At 37.0% G+C, this 16662-nt stretch overlaps 5 protein-coding genes across 6 annotated transcripts; 4 read left to right on the plus strand and 1 right to left on the minus strand.

Annotated features, from left to right (window-relative positions):
• Positions 1 to 58: 58 nt before the first annotated feature.
• Positions 59 to 3517, plus strand: LOC117637271 (probable beta-D-xylosidase 5). Its single transcript, XM_034372122.1, has 5 exons — positions 59 to 777; positions 1206 to 1375; positions 1543 to 1640; positions 1751 to 2515; positions 2659 to 3517. The coding sequence occupies exons 1-5, from the start codon at positions 88 to 90 to the stop codon at positions 3330 to 3332; spliced, it is 2397 nt and encodes a 798-aa protein (XP_034228013.1). The 5' UTR covers positions 59 to 87; the 3' UTR covers positions 3333 to 3517.
• A 1459-nt stretch (positions 3518 to 4976) lies between these two features.
• On the plus strand, positions 4977 to 5688 carry LOC117637272. Its single transcript, XM_034372123.1, has one exon. It carries the CDS (start codon positions 5090 to 5092, stop codon positions 5435 to 5437), a length of 348 nt encoding a protein of 115 aa, XP_034228014.1. The 5' UTR covers positions 4977 to 5089; the 3' UTR covers positions 5438 to 5688.
• Positions 5689 to 8181: 2493 nt separating this feature from the next.
• On the plus strand, positions 8182 to 10948 carry LOC117637375 (dual-specificity RNA methyltransferase RlmN). Its single transcript, XM_034372250.1, has 7 exons — positions 8182 to 8560; positions 8651 to 8761; positions 8832 to 8966; positions 9075 to 9179; positions 9903 to 10072; positions 10188 to 10287; positions 10412 to 10948. The coding sequence occupies exons 1-7, from the start codon at positions 8285 to 8287 to the stop codon at positions 10646 to 10648; spliced, it is 1134 nt and encodes a 377-aa protein (XP_034228141.1). The 5' UTR covers positions 8182 to 8284; the 3' UTR covers positions 10649 to 10948.
• A 160-nt stretch (positions 10949 to 11108) lies between these two features.
• On the plus strand, positions 11109 to 12061 carry LOC117637376 (EPIDERMAL PATTERNING FACTOR-like protein 4). The gene is made up of 2 exons (XM_034372252.1): positions 11109 to 11376; positions 11476 to 12061. The coding sequence occupies exons 1-2, from the start codon at positions 11263 to 11265 to the stop codon at positions 11689 to 11691; spliced, it is 330 nt and encodes a 109-aa protein (XP_034228143.1). The 5' UTR covers positions 11109 to 11262; the 3' UTR covers positions 11692 to 12061.
• A 290-nt stretch (positions 12062 to 12351) lies between these two features.
• On the minus strand, positions 12352 to 16086 carry LOC117637377. 2 transcript variants are annotated; one of them, XM_034372253.1, is made up of 13 exons: positions 15411 to 16083; positions 15216 to 15296; positions 15040 to 15122; positions 14845 to 14951; positions 14644 to 14754; positions 14373 to 14482; positions 13787 to 14060; positions 13624 to 13701; positions 13452 to 13502; positions 13287 to 13376; positions 12887 to 12967; positions 12683 to 12745; positions 12352 to 12534 (listed from the first exon to the last, which is right to left on the minus strand). In XM_034372253.1, exons 1-13 carry the CDS (start codon positions 15602 to 15604, stop codon positions 12508 to 12510), a joined length of 1350 nt encoding a protein of 449 aa, XP_034228144.1. In that variant the 5' UTR covers positions 15605 to 16083; the 3' UTR covers positions 12352 to 12507. The 2 variants fall into 2 exon arrangements, with proteins under 2 accessions (XP_034228144.1, XP_034228145.1); XM_034372254.1 differs by lacking the exon at positions 13287 to 13376 and having other exon boundaries at positions 15411 to 16086.
• Between the last annotated feature and the right edge of the window lie 576 nt (positions 16087 to 16662).

Below are 16662 nucleotides of genomic sequence, written 5' to 3' on the forward strand. Positions count from 1 at the left end.
TCTAGTATAAATAGCAACAATGCCTCCTCTTAAATCCTCAAACCAGTTATAGAGAAAAACAGTATAAACCCACAAATCAAAGAAGCCATGAAGAACCAAATCCAAATCCTCTTGTTTCTTTCACTTTCATTTCTCCTAATTGTCCCCATTTTCGCACAACAATTTGCATGTGACAAGAAAGATTCAACAACTAGCAAATTTGCCTTTTGCAACAGAACCTTGTCTTATGAGAACAGAGCCAAGGACCTTGTGTCACGCCTTACTCTCCAAGAAAAGGTGCAGCAGCTAGTAGATAATAGCGCAGGCATAGCTCGGCTAGGCGTGCCTGCCTATAAGTGGTGGTCCGAGGCACTTCATGGTATGTCCGATCTTGGCCCGGGCACCAAGTTTAACGGCACTGTGCCTGGTGCCACTAGTTTCCCAGCAGTGATTCTATCTGCTGCAAGTTTTAATTCATCATTGTGGTTAATGATGGGGCAGGTTGTGTCAACTGAGGCTAGAGCCATGTACAATGTTGGTCTAGCCGGATTGACATATTGGAGCCCGAATGTTAATGTGTTCCGCGACCCTAGATGGGGCCGCGGACAAGAAACACCTGGGGAGGACCCGCTGGTGGTGTCGAATTATGGAGTGAATTATGTCAGGGGTCTGCAAGAAGTGAGTGAAGGAAAAAATGCTGGTGGTGATAGGCTAAAGGTCTCAAGTTGTTGCAAGCATTACACTGCTTATGATGTGGATAACTGGAAAGGCGTCGATCGATTTCACTTTGATGCACAGGTATATACACCCTGCTAGCTAGTCTCTTCTTTTTTGATAGATTTATTTGGTCTTACAGTGACATCTTGATTCAATATTAGGAAAAGTTCGAAGGAACTTTAGTAAATAAGGGAAACTTGTTCTTCTGTGGCTTGATATTCCCACAACAAAAAGAAAGAAAAAAAAAGATGGGGTAATCATATTACATTATTTTCCTTAATTAATTATTGATTTTCAAGAAGAATAAATGATATTTATATTCACAAGGAGATCCATCTCTTTTAAAATGCCAGGAGTTCTTGTTATAAACAACTATTTGCTTGGGTCAATATTCAATACAGATAAAAAAAATTATTAATTATATTTTATCTTCATAATTCATCTTTCTTAAGACACAAGAAAATTTAGGGTACAAATGACCAAATTCTTGCTGCTGGAGTGAATGGCAGGTGACAAAGCAGGACCTGGAGGATACATATCAGCCACCCTTCAAAAGTTGTGTGGAGGAGGGCCATGTCAGCAGTGTGATGTGTTCATACAATAGGGTCAACGGGATTCCCACTTGCGCTGACCCGAACCTCCTCCAAGGGGTAATCAGAGGTCAATGGGGTCTTGATGGGTAATTTTCTTGCCTCTCAAGCTTTAGAGGTGTAATTTAATCTTAGCTTATGCAAATGTGATTCTAAATTTTCAATTTCGTCAACAATAACTGGTTTTTATCACCTAACCCTTATGGTCCTTGTCTGACGGTTCTTTCTTTCTTTTTTTGTGTGCTCGTATGGGCAGATATATTGTTTCAGATTGCGACTCGATCGAGGTATATTATGATGCCATCCATTACACTGCAACACCTGAGGATGCTGTAGCCCTTGCCTTGGAAGCAGGTACTGGAATTGCAGCCAAAAAGTTGCGAGCATTTTGTGAGAAATCAAAAGTACCTCAACAAGAGCTTTATAATTGATCTTACATCATGTGTTACAATATGATCATGCAGGTCTAAACCTGAATTGTGGGAACTTTTTAGGACAGTACACAGAGAATGCGGTTAACTCGAAAAAAGTGGATGTATCTGTGGTAGATCAATCCTTGATATACAACTACATAGTATTGATGAGGCTTGGATTCTTTGATGGTGACCCTAAATTGCTCCAGTTTGGAAAACTTGGTCCGTCTGATGTGTGCAGCAACGATCACAAGAATTTGGCACTTGATGCTGCTAAGCAAGGCATAGTTTTGCTAGACAACAAGGGAGCTCTTCCTTTGTCCTCCAAAAAAATCAAGAACTTGGCTATTGTTGGACCTAATGCAAATGCCACTGATGTTATGATAAGCAACTATCATGGCATACCATGTAGCTATACTAGCCCTTTACAAGGGCTACAGAAGTATGTCTCTGCCTTGAAATATGAGCCCGGGTGTAACGGTGTGAAATGTGATAACGAGAGCCTTATTGGGGCAGCGGCTCTGGCCACTGCCACAGCTGATGCAGTAGTGGTGGTAGTAGGACTGGATCAGTCCATTGAAGCAGAGGGGCTAGACAGAGAGACCTTGACATTACCAGGGTTTCAAGAAAAGCTTGTAAACCAAGTTGTTAATGCAACAAAAGGAACAGTCATTTTGGTCATTATGTCAGCTGGCCCAATTGATGTTTCTTTTGCCAAAAATTTGACAAAGATAGGAGGGATAATTTGGGTAGGATATCCCGGTCAAGCTGGAGGAGATGCCATAGCTCAAGTCATATTTGGAGACTACAATCCAGGTTAATTTTGACCCTCTTTAATCTCTAAAGTGCTTCAATATGAGATTAAGCTCAAATAATGATAAAATTTGTCTCAGGGTTATCGATTTGTTTAACTGATCATAAGTGGTAATTTCTTTTTTCTTTTTTACCACAACGTGTAGCTGGAAGATCACCTTTTACATGGTACCCTAAGGAGTATGCAGACCAAGTGCAAATGACAGACATGAACATGAGAGCCAACACAAGCAGCAACTTCCCTGGAAGAACATACAGATTCTACACTGGAAAAACCATCTATGAGTTTGGTCATGGCCTAAGCTATTCAACATTCACCAAGTTCATAAAATCAGCACCTTCCACTGTGCGCATCCACTCAACTCCCATTTCCAGCCCACATGCTAGCCTTCTTGTTTCCAACTCCACCACTCAACTGATTTCGAATCCTGCTTCCAGAAGCCCTTTCATTGACATATCAAGAGTGCAGTGCCAGAAACTAAAATTTGACCTTGTTGTTGGTGTGAGGAACAACGGGCCAAGGGACGGAAGCCACGTGGTGCTAGTGTTCTGGAAACCGCCAAGCTCGGGGATGTTGGTTGGAGCACCAAACCTGCAGCTGGTGGACTTTCAGCGGGCGGAGGTGAAGAATTGGCAGGCAAAGCTTGTAACCATGAGGGTGGATGTGTGCAAGAGACTGAGCTTTGTGGATAGAGAAGGAAAGAGGAAGTTGGCCACTGGGAAGCACACAATTCTGGTTGGTTCTCCTAGTGAGTACCAAGTGAAGCACATTCTCAATTTTAGGCTGGCTAGGAAAGGAGAAGTGAGGGAGGCTTTTTAACTTTATAATTAAAAACATCTAATTAGCTACTTACTTGCAGCTAGTAAATAAGCAAATAGCTCTGCAACAGTAAGAATCATATGATAAAGATTTATTATTTCAAGGGTGTAATGCAAATTTTATTGTAAAAGGATCTATAAAGTGAGGATTTAAAAAAAAGTAAATAAAAGGATTGGTGTTTTTCATCTCAGGATTTGAATTCTTCTGGAGCATGTATAACAAAAGTTGTCCTACCATGAAAAATATGCAAACCAATAATGTGGCATTCGGTGTGCATCTAAACTGAAGCAACACATCAGAAATTCATACTTGATAGACAATCGTAGACAAACATGGATTGCACAGTAAGCCTCGCACTCATGAATAGCTCAATACAACATGCATGCGTGAACAATTAATGTTAGCTAAATTCCTTATAATTGTACATGTCATGTTCGCTGTTATCTAAAAGATAACATATTTTAAAGTTGGATGCACTAAAAAACATCTTGATTACTTTGTTTCAAGTTTCAACTACCCTTCAACCAGCTCACTTTTTGGCCAAGCTTCTTGTTTGAGACCAATTCAGCATAATTCAATTCACATTAAGTGCTTAATAGTTATGTATATCAATCAAATTAAGCTACCTTTGACTTTAATTAAGGTCTTGGGTCTCAGATTTGGGAGTTTTGGAAAGTACAGGGAAACTCCCTCTCTACCTGTATATTTCATGCACATTCCTGAAAGAAAACGAATGATTAGCAAAAGGGACCCCATTATGCATTACAAAACCAATAAACAAATCACACTTGGGAAAACTACAAGCATCTCTCTATGAATTGAAGCATTTAAAATACAAAAAGTTGTAAGCACTATACTTAAATGCAATAAACGGTGGGCAAAGCCCACCATTTCCATTCATTGCTATTAAATGCCAAAGAAAGATGAACCAATTTGTTTATAAAAGTCAAAGAAAATAAAAAAAAAATGGGACTAAGACCCCCCCCTAAGTCGTCAAAGAGGTTTTGGAATGTCTTGGTTCAGAAATGAGATAATATTTCTTTTTCGTAAATCTTTTTTCATAAAAAATAAATAAAAAATAAAAAATTCAAAGAAAACATAAACAAACAAACCAAATGAGTTTTGAGTTGTTTAATTTTGTTCTAACTTCGTTCAAGCACGAGTTCATGGTGCCAAAAGTTGCCAAGCCCCCAATACCAAGTCAAGAAAATAATACTAGGTCAAGCAAAATATATTTAAAATTTTCCTTCTTTAGGTAGTGGGATTTATCTGCTCAATCCTTTTCGATCCAATCCATTTGATTTTTACGCGTATAGCCGCCTAACCCTACTGGAGTTATTTGGATTACGCCATTGTAGCTAAGCTAGCTATGCCAACATATGCATCTCTCAGTCAAAAAGCACAAAGCCGCCAATTGTCCCACGACACGCTATCCTTTTTTATATTGTTAAAGTCAAAGACTCTACATTTCAGAGAAAACCCAAGTTGAAATTACCCTCAAGTCCCCAACCAGAGGACAATATTTTCCCATAGTCAAAGGGCACGACCGTCATTTCACATATATTACCGGCCTCACCTGCACCGTTTTTTCCTTCACGTTGTGCCTCCCAGCAAAGTAGTATATAAGTCTTTGCTTCTCCAGGACTTTGTGTCACATACATTATATCGAGATTCAAATGCACCAGAGCTAGATCAATTATTATAAACAACAACAAGACAAGAAGAAGAGAAAGAAGAGGCAAAACCAAGCAAACAGAATGGAAGGCTTAATTCCATTTCTTTTTCATGCCCTGAAGAAGCAAAGGCCACAACACAGGTATAGGTCCTTTTCTCAGAGCAACTCCTCCAACCGCAGCTACCATCTCCTTATGAGTAGCCAGGATTCATTAGAGGGCTCCTCTCATCGCCGGACACGATCCGAATTTCAGCCTCCTGTTAGTACTGCTGCCTTCTTTGAGCAGCGGCCCGCGAATGAATTTGCTCATTCTCGGAGCCTCAAGGAAGAAGGTGGTGTTTCTGCTGCTCCTTCAGTGCTCATTGGATCATCAAAGATGGGTTCCTATCCTTACCAGGTCTCTAATGTGGGTATGGCTGAAAGGAAATGAAAGATTCAATCCGAATAATATTTCATTGATTTTTTGTTTTTCCTTTTGGTATAAGAGCAAAGTGTTCAATGCTTGTAGTTCAGTACTTGTAAAAGTTGAATGTTAATTGAGCAATGAAAATGTATTTTAATTGTGAATAATGTTGGTGAGGTTGAAAGTTTGAAGGCAAACATTGGTCAACTGTAGATTCTGGGATTGGTTGTCTTGTGTGCTTGTTTTTATTTTATACAATTGATGTAACAAAGGATTAAGCAGGAGCCACGTTATAGTCATATAGTGCATGGAATTTCTTTTATTTTTATAAATTTAAAGATAAAATATTTTATAAAACTATTTTTGAAATAATTCACTTGCAACAAAATTACATACGTGTTTATAATGAGTTAGCCACTATTAAGATGAATACATCACAAAAATATATCGTCCTCGTATTTATATGAGTTAAACTTGAATCATGTTCCAAATATACCGCGGTCGTATCTACGTGAGTTGAACTTGAATCATGTTCCCACTAAATCGAGATGAAATAGACCGAAGACTAGCTAGTTATGTATGTGGCATACCGACAGTTACCCAAAGAAACCCCGGTATCTTATTATAAACACAAGGGTAAAAACGTCATTACAGGTATATGACCTGCCAGCGAAGACAAGTTGTAGAATAAGTCCTTCCTTCTTAAAGAGGGGCAGAGCTCCAATAATTTTTTGTGGTCAGCAACAACGAGTCAAGAAGAAAGAAGAGGCGAACTGAGCGATGGATCTAGGCAGCCACAAAATGGAAGGCTTAATTCCTTATCTTTATCACGCCATCAAGAAACAAAGACCTCAACGCAGGCACCGGTCATCCTTTACTGAGAGCATCTCCACTCATGCTAGCTACCATCGCTTGACGAGTGGCCATGATGTCTTAGAGGCCTCATCTCTTCGTCGAACACCGCCGGAAGTTATTCGTTCGCGTAGCTTCGAGGAAGAAGGTGGTGCTTCTGCTGCTCCTCCAGGCCACATTGAATCATCAAAGAGTTCAAAATTGGACCTTACTTCATAATGACGCAGTTCACTTCTTGTAAGAGTTTTATGTTCAATATCAATGGTATTGTATTTTGATTCTTAATGTTGGTGAAATTGAAACTTTGAGAGATGATTAAAGCAGTGATTTAGATTTGGAATGATTTGAAATTTGAATGTCATAATGTTTGTTTGTGTGCTCCTACAACTGCAAACCAAGCACCAAGTAACAACCATGCCCAAAATGGCATTGGATTTTTCTGTCAAAGTTGTCAATAATGCAATGTCATTATCCCACCTAAACTAAAATGGACAGATTTGGACCAATTAGTTGCAAAACAAAAGAAAGGAAAAAACTAAAATGGGGTTGGTCGGGACTAAAAACAAACAATCCGGGGTTTAATATCCCACCTACCTATAGACAAATTAAAACCTTGTAAGAGGTTATTAGGGTTTCGAATCCAAGATCGAGATCCAAAGGTTTGAAGGGGTCTGAGGTTTGAGTTTGATCTCATGTTAATGAAACATTGCATGTGTTAGTATGTTTTAGCACGAAAATAATCTTATTCAATTTAATCAATGTTGTTCCACCTCTTTTTTGTGAGAGTTTTATTTGTATTGTTTTGGCTTGATTTCAAGTTTTATCTCTTTTTTATTTTTATGAATTTGCAATGTTAGTTGGGATGCCTATGCCAGAATTTCTTCAGTCCTGCAAGATCGTTAGTGGAGACGCACCAAATTGTCTTCATTTTGATGTTAGATTTCTCCAGACTCCATTATTGTAGCGGTCCCTTATGGCTAGTTTGTATTGACCCTTTTATGGCTAGTAACTTTTTTTAACTTAATTATAAATGCAATTCTAGAATTTCTCAACCCAAAAAAAAAAAAAATGGAAGTAAGGATCCAATCGATCCAATCTAGCATGCCAAACAAAACATTAGTATTCATCATGATATGATTAGTAATCACTCGTTAATACATAAACTTTCAAAGGAGAATGCTAGCTGAATTCCCGACTACCCTTATGCCTTATTTATTTTCCTTTCTATTTTACAATGTTAAACGATCGAAATAGTTTGAAGTGTAGTTTAGATGAGAGATTTTTCGAGCCTCAAAGGACATTACATGATGAGCAAATGATAAAGAACGTACAAAAGGGAAAATAGTTAGCATTTCTCATTTTTATTATTGTACACATACCTACACCCACAAATGTAGTATTATGGTCAAACACATCACTTTTAGAGGCCGTGTCAAATATATACATATTTTGGAAGATAACATATCATATATAATTCTTTTCTGATTGTGAAATAAAATTCCAACAGAAATAAACCATTTTCTAAAATTCTAAGTGAATGTTATATGTAAAAAGAGTTCAAATTCTTTCTTTATTATGTTTTAGGTTTTTGTGTGCTTTGATATTATCATTTTTTTAAATAATAAATATAAGCAATAATTTAAATTATTCTAAATTAATATGAGGGTGACTCCAACTTGGGTGAACTGAATAAACTCACTACCTTAACCAACTAACCTAATATATGTTTAAAACATGTTAATTTATTAAAAATATGTTATTTTTTGTACGATTAAAAACACGTCATTTTGATTTTCATTTATTATATCTTTTCAATATATTTGCACATAAATCTTAAGAACTAGAGTTCGCCACGACAGCGTTTTGATCATCATATCGACAAGGACAATATTTATAAGTAAAAGTTGTACGCACGACGTCGTTTCGGAGTTCTTCAAACGCTTTTCCACGCACGATTTCACAACAGAGCCATAAGCCACGCTTCGTCTCCGCCGCGGGAACACCCAGCCAACGCTCAAAATTATGCAAAGTGGAAAAAATACGATGTCGTTTCGATCAATCTTCGACGCAGGAGAGCTGAAATCAGAACTGGAAAAGTCCGGGGTCAAGCCCAGCTTCATGCCTTACATATGGAAGCAGGTGATCCAAAACCCCGACTCCCAATTGGACCAAATTCCGTCTTTACCCTCCGCCGCGTACCCTCTTCTAACCTCAAAGTTCAAAACCCTAACCTCCTGCGTCCATTCGGCCATGGATTCCTCAGACCAACTTACCACCAAGCTCCTTATAAAGCTACAGGTATGCTCTTTTCTCCTTTTGCACACAGCCCATTTGATAAAATGCTTGAATGAGAGAGACTTGCGCATTGTTTGTTTGTTTTTTTATTAGAATGGGGCTCTTGTGGAGGCTGTGATTATGAAGTACGATACCCGCTTGGGAAAGTACAATGGGAAGCCCCGCCCTGGTGGAATGAGGTCCACCTTGTGCGTATCATCTCAGGTATTGAGTTTTGAAATTTTGGTTTTTGTTAAAAATGCTTGCTTTTGAATGTTTCTGTTGATGTTAATAGGTTGGTTGCAAAATGGGTTGCACATTCTGTGCCACTGGGAGTATGGGGTTTAAGAGCAATCTGACCTCAGGGGAGATTGTGGAGCAACTGGTTCATGCTTCTCGTATTTCGCCTATACGCAATGTTGTTTTCATGGTAATTTTTTTATCTTTACTTGCTTACTTGTTTGTTTCTATTGGATTGATATGTTATGTATGTGGAAGAAATAAGTGATTCTTTTCAAAACTTTGATTCTTTTGTCAGGGAATGGGGGAACCATTGAATAACTATGGTGCCTTGGTGGAAGCGATTCATGTCATGACTGGACCACCATTTCATTTGTCGCCAAAGAAAATTACTGTGTCCACGGTACGCATTGCAAACTGCTATTATGTATAAGATTCTTTATGCTTTTTTTTTTTTCCCTCTCTCTCTCTCTCTCTCTCTCTTTCTAATCAGTATTCAAAGGGTTCATAAGAAAATTCCCCCCTCCTCTCTGGAAATGCATGAAGTTAAGGTTTCATGCAATTAAGTTATTTACAAAGCTGCTTTATGTTTGCTTTATGTTTGGCTACTTGATTTTCCATTCAAGGGACTCTTTCATGAGGGAACCTTATTTTGAGAAGTGAGATTAGCTATAGACTAAAACACTGATGAACTTAGACCATTCTATTGTTCCAGGCCTTTGGATATGATGGATTTAATAAATTTCTCATACCATTCTACATGCTTCTATAATCAAGATTTTGTAATTTTTTTTTTTTTCCTCCTTGTTAGTTCATGATATTTTGTCCACAGGGGGCCAGAATGGGTAAAGCGTTGCCCTTTAACTGAAGATATGATTACATAATTTGTTTTTTTCTATGATGACCTGAATTGGGGACCTCCATGGATGAAACTTAAGATGCAATCCCTTCCCTGCCACTTTTCCTTTTATATGGCAGATGTAAAGTAACTACATAGTACAAAGCTCTCCTAAGTCTTCAGTTGCATGGAAATGAATCATAGTTGCAGTAGTCTTATGAAATAGTTCTCAAGTGCTAGAAACGTTTGGCTTACTGGTCTATCAGTTGTGCATTTAATCTTCTGTAGGTTGGCATTATTCATGCTATCAAAAAGCTTCATATTGACCTTCCAGGACTGAATTTAGCAGTTTCACTACATGCTCCTGTACAAGAAATTCGTTGTCAGATAATGCCTGCAGCTCGAGCTTTTCCTTTAGTAAAGCTTATGGATACACTACAAGAATATCAAAAGAACACGTAAAATTTTGTTACACCTCATGCTTTTAGTAAATTATTTTAGCTTTTGTGTCTTTACAACTACACTTTGACTGTCATTTTCCTAGAGAATCTCACTGTTGCCCTTAATCTTCAGTCAGCAAAAAATCTTCATTGAGTACATAATGCTTGATGGAGTGAATGATGAAGAGCAAAATGCACACCAGCTCGGGAAATTGCTAGAGACATTTCAAGTGGTGTGTTTTTATCTCTGAACTGGCAGCATTTGATGAATTTCTATTTCCCTTCTTTGTGTGCGTGTATCTTTGTGTGTCATATCCCAATAAATAATTGTTGCATTTGTTGTTTCCGGTCACACAGGTGGTTAATCTAATACCCTTTAATCCAATTGGTGATTTGAGTAAGTTCAGCACCAGTAACGAAGAGAAAGTATCGAGTTTCCAGAAAATCTTACGAGGTACTTATGGCATTCGAACAACAGTTCGTAAGGAAATGGGTCAGGACATAAGTGGAGCATGTGGGCAGTTGGTTGTGAACAAGAGGTCAATTGAGAACACAGTTCTCTTAACTGATATAGAAGATCTTCAGGTCAGATAGGTCCCTTCTAGCCCCCAGGAGGTGTGATGCCAGTCAAAGTAATCAACACTGCTCTGCAGGACAATTTGTCGTCTTGTAATTTTGACAACTTTGTAATTCATTCTGTTATTTTTGTGGTTGCAGAAGCAAATTTTCTTTTGTAATTTTATCCTTTTAGTTTAAAATCTTCACTAGATACACCTAAAACTTTTTCTTTTAACTTTTTCCACTCATCTCCCCAAATGTGTGGGTTTTGGGTGGTTGTAGATATTGACATGAACGTAAATGATAGACAGTTTTGGTCAGTGCCTAAGAATCAAACATGAACGGCTGGATTTCAAGGATGAATTCCTCTCTGCTTCTCAAAAATACCAAACCAGCATGGCGTGTTGTCATATGCACGTGACCACCCTGCTTCTCTCAGAACTAACACGTGCGGAGCATCTTGACTACTTCAGAAAAATGTTTCAACCACTGCAACATCACGCTCACTCACCCTACCAGACCAATTCAACAATTTCAGTTTCACTAGGAAAAAAGAAAAAAAAAAGGTAGAAAAGAAATAAGCTTTTATAGAAACCCAGAGAGTTTTGTGCTGTTGGTTTTCAATTCACAAAAACAACAAATTGAGAAAAATGCAAGAAGAAGCAAATCCCAGAACGTTAATGTTCGCCCTCTTGCTCACCATGCTCATCTCGTCTTGCTCGGTTCACTCGAGCAACTTAGCCAACTCTCCGTCACCTTCACCGGTGAGTTCATACCACGCTTTGCACTGTAACTTTGCTCTTTACCCTTTTCTTTTTCTGGTGCAATGTGAAATATTATATCCCTGTTTCAATTTTGTTTAGGCTGTTGTTGGGATGCCAATGCCGAATGAGCCGCCTCGACGGATTGTTAAAAAGGGAAGGAGAGGATCGTTTCCGGCTACTTGCTATTTAAAGTGTAACCAGTGCGAGCCTTGCATGCCAGTTCAAGTATCAGTCCGAGCGATGGCATTGGAAGAGAACGAGTACTATCCACAGGTGTGGAAATGTTCCTGTGGTGATAACATATTTTCCCCTTAGGCTAGGATTTGTTGCAGCTGTAATTAGGCCTAAGATAGGTATTCTCTAAACTAATAGAAGAAAGTTTCATGCACGCCTTGTTATGTACGAAAAATTCTTATACTCGGACATATGCATATAACATTTCTCACAATAATTGATCGGGTAACCAACATTCGACGAGTTTATTGTGAGAAACGTATTGTACATATCCGTTATATGTAAGAATCTTTCGTTATGTCTGGATAAAAGGTCAGTTTGCAGGCTTGGTACATTTAAGGTAATGAATATGTATGAATTGGGGTTAACTAATAATTACGCAGTTCATGATGTATGCCACTAGGGGAAGACAGGGAGAAGACTGATAGATCTCTCTCCCATGGTTCCCAGATGTTTGTGTAATGGGATTGAGACAGACTAAATATCTAAATTAATCTTGAAAATATGTTGAAAAAGCTAGTCCAAGTGTAACATGGACACAGACAGGCCTGTCCAAAGCAAAGGGAGAGCCTAAGGCGAAAGTTAAAATATATCTCCTACGTTTTCTCTACTTCCTTCCATGGAAGCGTTAGAATGGCTTGACTTTATTGTCTCAAGCTCAACTGCCGTTTCTTCAGCATTTTAAGAATCCACTAATTCTTCTTAGGTTGAATATATAAACTTTAATGAATGAAAAGAGACTGATAAATGATAATAATAATAAGCAGAAGATATCTTTATTGTATTATTAGTAAATAAAGTATACAACAATTCTTATACCCAAAATGAATGGTTAATTCTCCTATAGTGTAGAAATAAGACCCATGAAACGTAACAGGCAAGTGCTCATTTCCACCGTCAATCATAGTCGCAGCAGTTCATTTCCTGCAGAAAGAAGAGTAATGTGTGAGAAGTACTCCCAACATTTCAAGGTAGTATTTTGGCAAGCACTATTGGGGAATATACACGATTTTCTTTTTATAACTGCAAGACGGTTAAACTGTCAGCAAAAAGAAAGTAGCGCAAGTATTACCTCTGACATGCGACGATGCTTGCTCATTAATTGTGTTCTTGCCTTCTCCAGAAGAGAATTCCTCTGCACATAATGCAAATGTTAGTGCAAATGTCCCAGTTTGGTCAAGGATTGGACTACTTTTTGGAATTATATATTCATCCCAAAAAGTTTTTGCCCTATGGAGAAAACACTCCAAACGTAACAAAAGAAATAGAAGCATACCCAAACTCTCTCTTTCTTTTTATTTTCCTTCGTCAGTGTTTCAGCATTTCTTTCTTCGGGTAAAAAGAAACGGACGGTAATCTGTAAATTTAAGTTTAATGGGATTAAAACAATAATGCCTCAAACTGACCACAATACATTTAAAAGATTAAAATATCAATAGACAATGAACTATGATGGTTGATATATCTTCAATAAAATTATGTGCTAAAAATATCCTGAGTTCGGCAACCACTATATAAAAAAGTAAAAAAAATCACCAATATGAAACAAAAGAAACGAAATGTGCTGCCCAAATTCTACATACATTGATATATTTGACAAACTTTCAATTCAACTTTAAGATTTATCAAAGATGATGCAAAAATCAAACTAAGAGAAATACAGAGAGATTACCAACCTTATCAGTGGTAGATACATAGAGTTCTGGACCTAAATTCTTTATTCTATGTGGATTGAATTCAAACAAATGTTGAAGTTTCTCATTTTCCTGTCCCAAAAAAAAATGTTACTCCTACTTAAAATAATAAGAATGCTGAGAAAATCAGTAAGAAGGAAAACCAACCTTCATGTGTATTTTGAATCCATCATTTAGAAAATTCTTCAAAAACTGCAACTGTTGATAAAATATTTTTCAAAACAGAAAAAAGAAAACAGTAAGTAGAAAACTTTGCAAATCAATCAAACGTTGAAACTAATAAACAAATAATAATAAGAAATATAAAACATGCAATTACCTGAATCATTTGATACCATGATGACAACTTTAGATCTTTTCCATTGATTGTTAAAGATGTTCCCAAACATTGAAAACTCTGATATATGAACAAATCACTCTTTAAGGTTTTTATCTTAATGTACTGGCAGAGGAAAAAAAGAAAACATGAAATTGACCATTACCTCAAAATAATTCACAACTTCGCAGACTTTTTTTGTAATATTCTCACTTCTTGGAATATTCTCACTTCTAGTGTCCCAATAAAAACACTTTAATTTCTTTAAAACATTTTCTCTCAGTGATTGTTGCATATGTGAATAGCTGCCGTGATCCTTTGCTTCCTTCCAAAACTTATCAAGACTTCCAGTTTCAAATATTAAGACCAGCGCTTCACAAGCTGCTACACGCACTAATTTATCACCGTGCTCTAATAGGTTTGAGAAGTAGCAAACAGCCCTGTATCAATTTGCTCATATTAGAACAGTGCTATAACAACATAATTCAATCTACAAGGATCATCGATGATTGATATGCATGACACATGATTCAAGTTATGGAGTAAAAGATTTCTGGAACAAAAAAGAGAGAGAAACAGATAGCATTTATCATCCATGTCCCTTATCCTAAAAAATAATAATAATTTAGAATTGCATTCAAAACTACTATTTAAATATTGCACGAATTTTTTTAGAAAATATTTTAGTTGATAAAAGGTCATAATTGGAAAAAGAAATTTTAATTTCTGATTATTTTGAGTTAACATTTTACCCATTCCAAGAGTTGTGGCTGAGTCTCCATCCCTCCATGCTTGTAAGAAGAAACAGCCAAGAATATATTGCAGCAACTAGAACCTCTGGCGAATGCTTTTTTGTGTTGACCTAAAAGTTTTAAAAAAGAAAACCAACTTCAGCTCTTTATTCTAAAGTTTGGTACCATTTGTAACAATTTATAACCTAAATGCTTGAGAAACTAAAAAGGGACTGGTGAAGTGAAGTAAAAAAAAATTTGTACCAAACGAAAAATTAAAAGGTGCACATACGTCATTGACAGATTCAGGATGAATGAACTTCCAAATAATTTGCATGGCTCCTTCAGTCTCCTCTGAGTTAGTTGAACCAAAAAAACCCACAATAGCCAAACAATTCAACATCTGCATAAAATTATTTTTAGTCTGAGATTCATACATTTTGGAGAAGTCCTATTAATAAAATTTAGGTGCGTATCAAGCGTATTAAACTACCTTTGATGTTGTAGTTCCAGATTTTAGAGACTCGGAAAGTACAGGAAGCAACACTCTGTATACTTCAGAAAGTTTATCTTCACAACAAATGATTATGGCCAGCAAACCTAAAATCATGATAAAATGAGACCCATAAGCATTACAAGACAAATGTGAAACCCACATAAATGTGCTATTTGACAGAGCTAGACAAACCTATAACATGGAGTGATAGCTGCTTCTCTTTAGAAGAACCTATTTTTAGGGAATTTAAGCCTCTGTATAGAAAGCTAGCAAAACTGCAAGAAAACAAAGGTGCTTGTTATACTTCCAACTTTCAAGCAATAAAACAAGAATCCTTATTTGTGAAAATAAAATAAAAATTTGCTTACTTCTCTTCCAGATAGTCATTCTCTAATCTGCAAGTTAACACCTCAATTATTGAAGCCAGTGCCTCCTCTCGGTTGGATCCTCTTCATTAACAAAAACAAAGAAATCCATCAAAATTTGTTGCGAATAAAATTCAACATAACAACCCTGTGAGTTACAGAAAAAGAAAAAACAAAACAAAATTCGAAAGGAAGAACCTTTTCTCATACAACACTTCTAGGTAATGGCAAAGTCGCTTTGGTTGCGATGGCCGAGGCACTTCTTCATAGCTCTCATCGTCACCAGCAGCAAGTACAGGTTTTCTACCAGCCCATCTACGTAACAAAATATCATTACTTTTTTGGCTACGCTTCCCGGAGCTTGAAGGACGAGCCTTGTCTCTTCTCGACATGTTCGATGAATCCTGCGAGAGAATTCAACTATCGGAATAAATTAGCAGGAAAGTTTGGATTTTGTTTCCCTGGAACGGACGAATTCCTCAATTTAATTCGAATCAGGAAGCCCTAAATTTCCAATCCCAACTGGACCAAACCTCAATCCCTTCTTACACAAATACTAAATTCCCAAATCAGATCGAAAACGAAGCTTGTTGTTTATATGGTAAGGATATATATAGGTTTGGTTTGTGTTTTCTAATCCTAGTCTGAAAGGGAATAATTGCAAGCATTCCGAGTTCAACAAGAAAAGAAATCAAAGTTGCCAAGTGGACCCAAACACGCCGTAAATGGTAAATCTTTTGGGCAGCTTCACTTCCTCTCTCGGTCATTTGGGCGGGAAGCAATGTCCTGCTGCTTCAATTTTCAGGTTTCTGATTTTGGGGCGGCTTGGTGGTGTTCTATTAAGAACAGGTTTTCATATTTCAGAAAATACGATTATAAAAGTTCTAATTTCGAGTAAAAAATTGTTTCTAAAGCCTTTTCCAGAAAGTTTTTTTTAAAAAAAAAACTAAAAATTGTCTCTAAATCCTTTTCCCAAAAATAAAAAATTATAATTAACAAAATTTACTATCTTTTTTTTTTTGTCGGTTTTGTAAAATTGTTTCCCTTTTTTTTTTTTTTTTTTTTTTTTTCCAGATGTTTCCTTTTCTAATGGTAAACTTTATTTCTTAAAAAAAGAAACAAAAATTTGAAAGTAACCCAGAAAATAACTTCCCACAAATTAGGGATGGCAAAAATCCTCACGGGGCCGGTCCCGATCGGGTCTCCGACCTTAATAAGGGGAGATTTCTGGGCAAAAAGAGTATCGGGTACGGGAATCCCCAAACTTGAAAAATCCCCTACAGGTATGGGTAGAGGATGGTATTGGTGTCCCCATCCTCGAACCCGACCCGAAAATATATATGTTTATATTTAAATAAATACATATATAATTATAATATTTATGTTTAACCCTAAGTTAACCTCCCTCTCCTAATTCTTCCTAATCTTCTTTGGAATTTCATATTGATGT

This window comes from Prunus dulcis, chromosome 8, assembly GCF_902201215.1.
Source record: "Prunus dulcis chromosome 8, ALMONDv2, whole genome shotgun sequence".
Lineage (NCBI taxonomy): Eukaryota > Viridiplantae > Streptophyta > Magnoliopsida > Rosales > Rosaceae > Prunus > Prunus dulcis.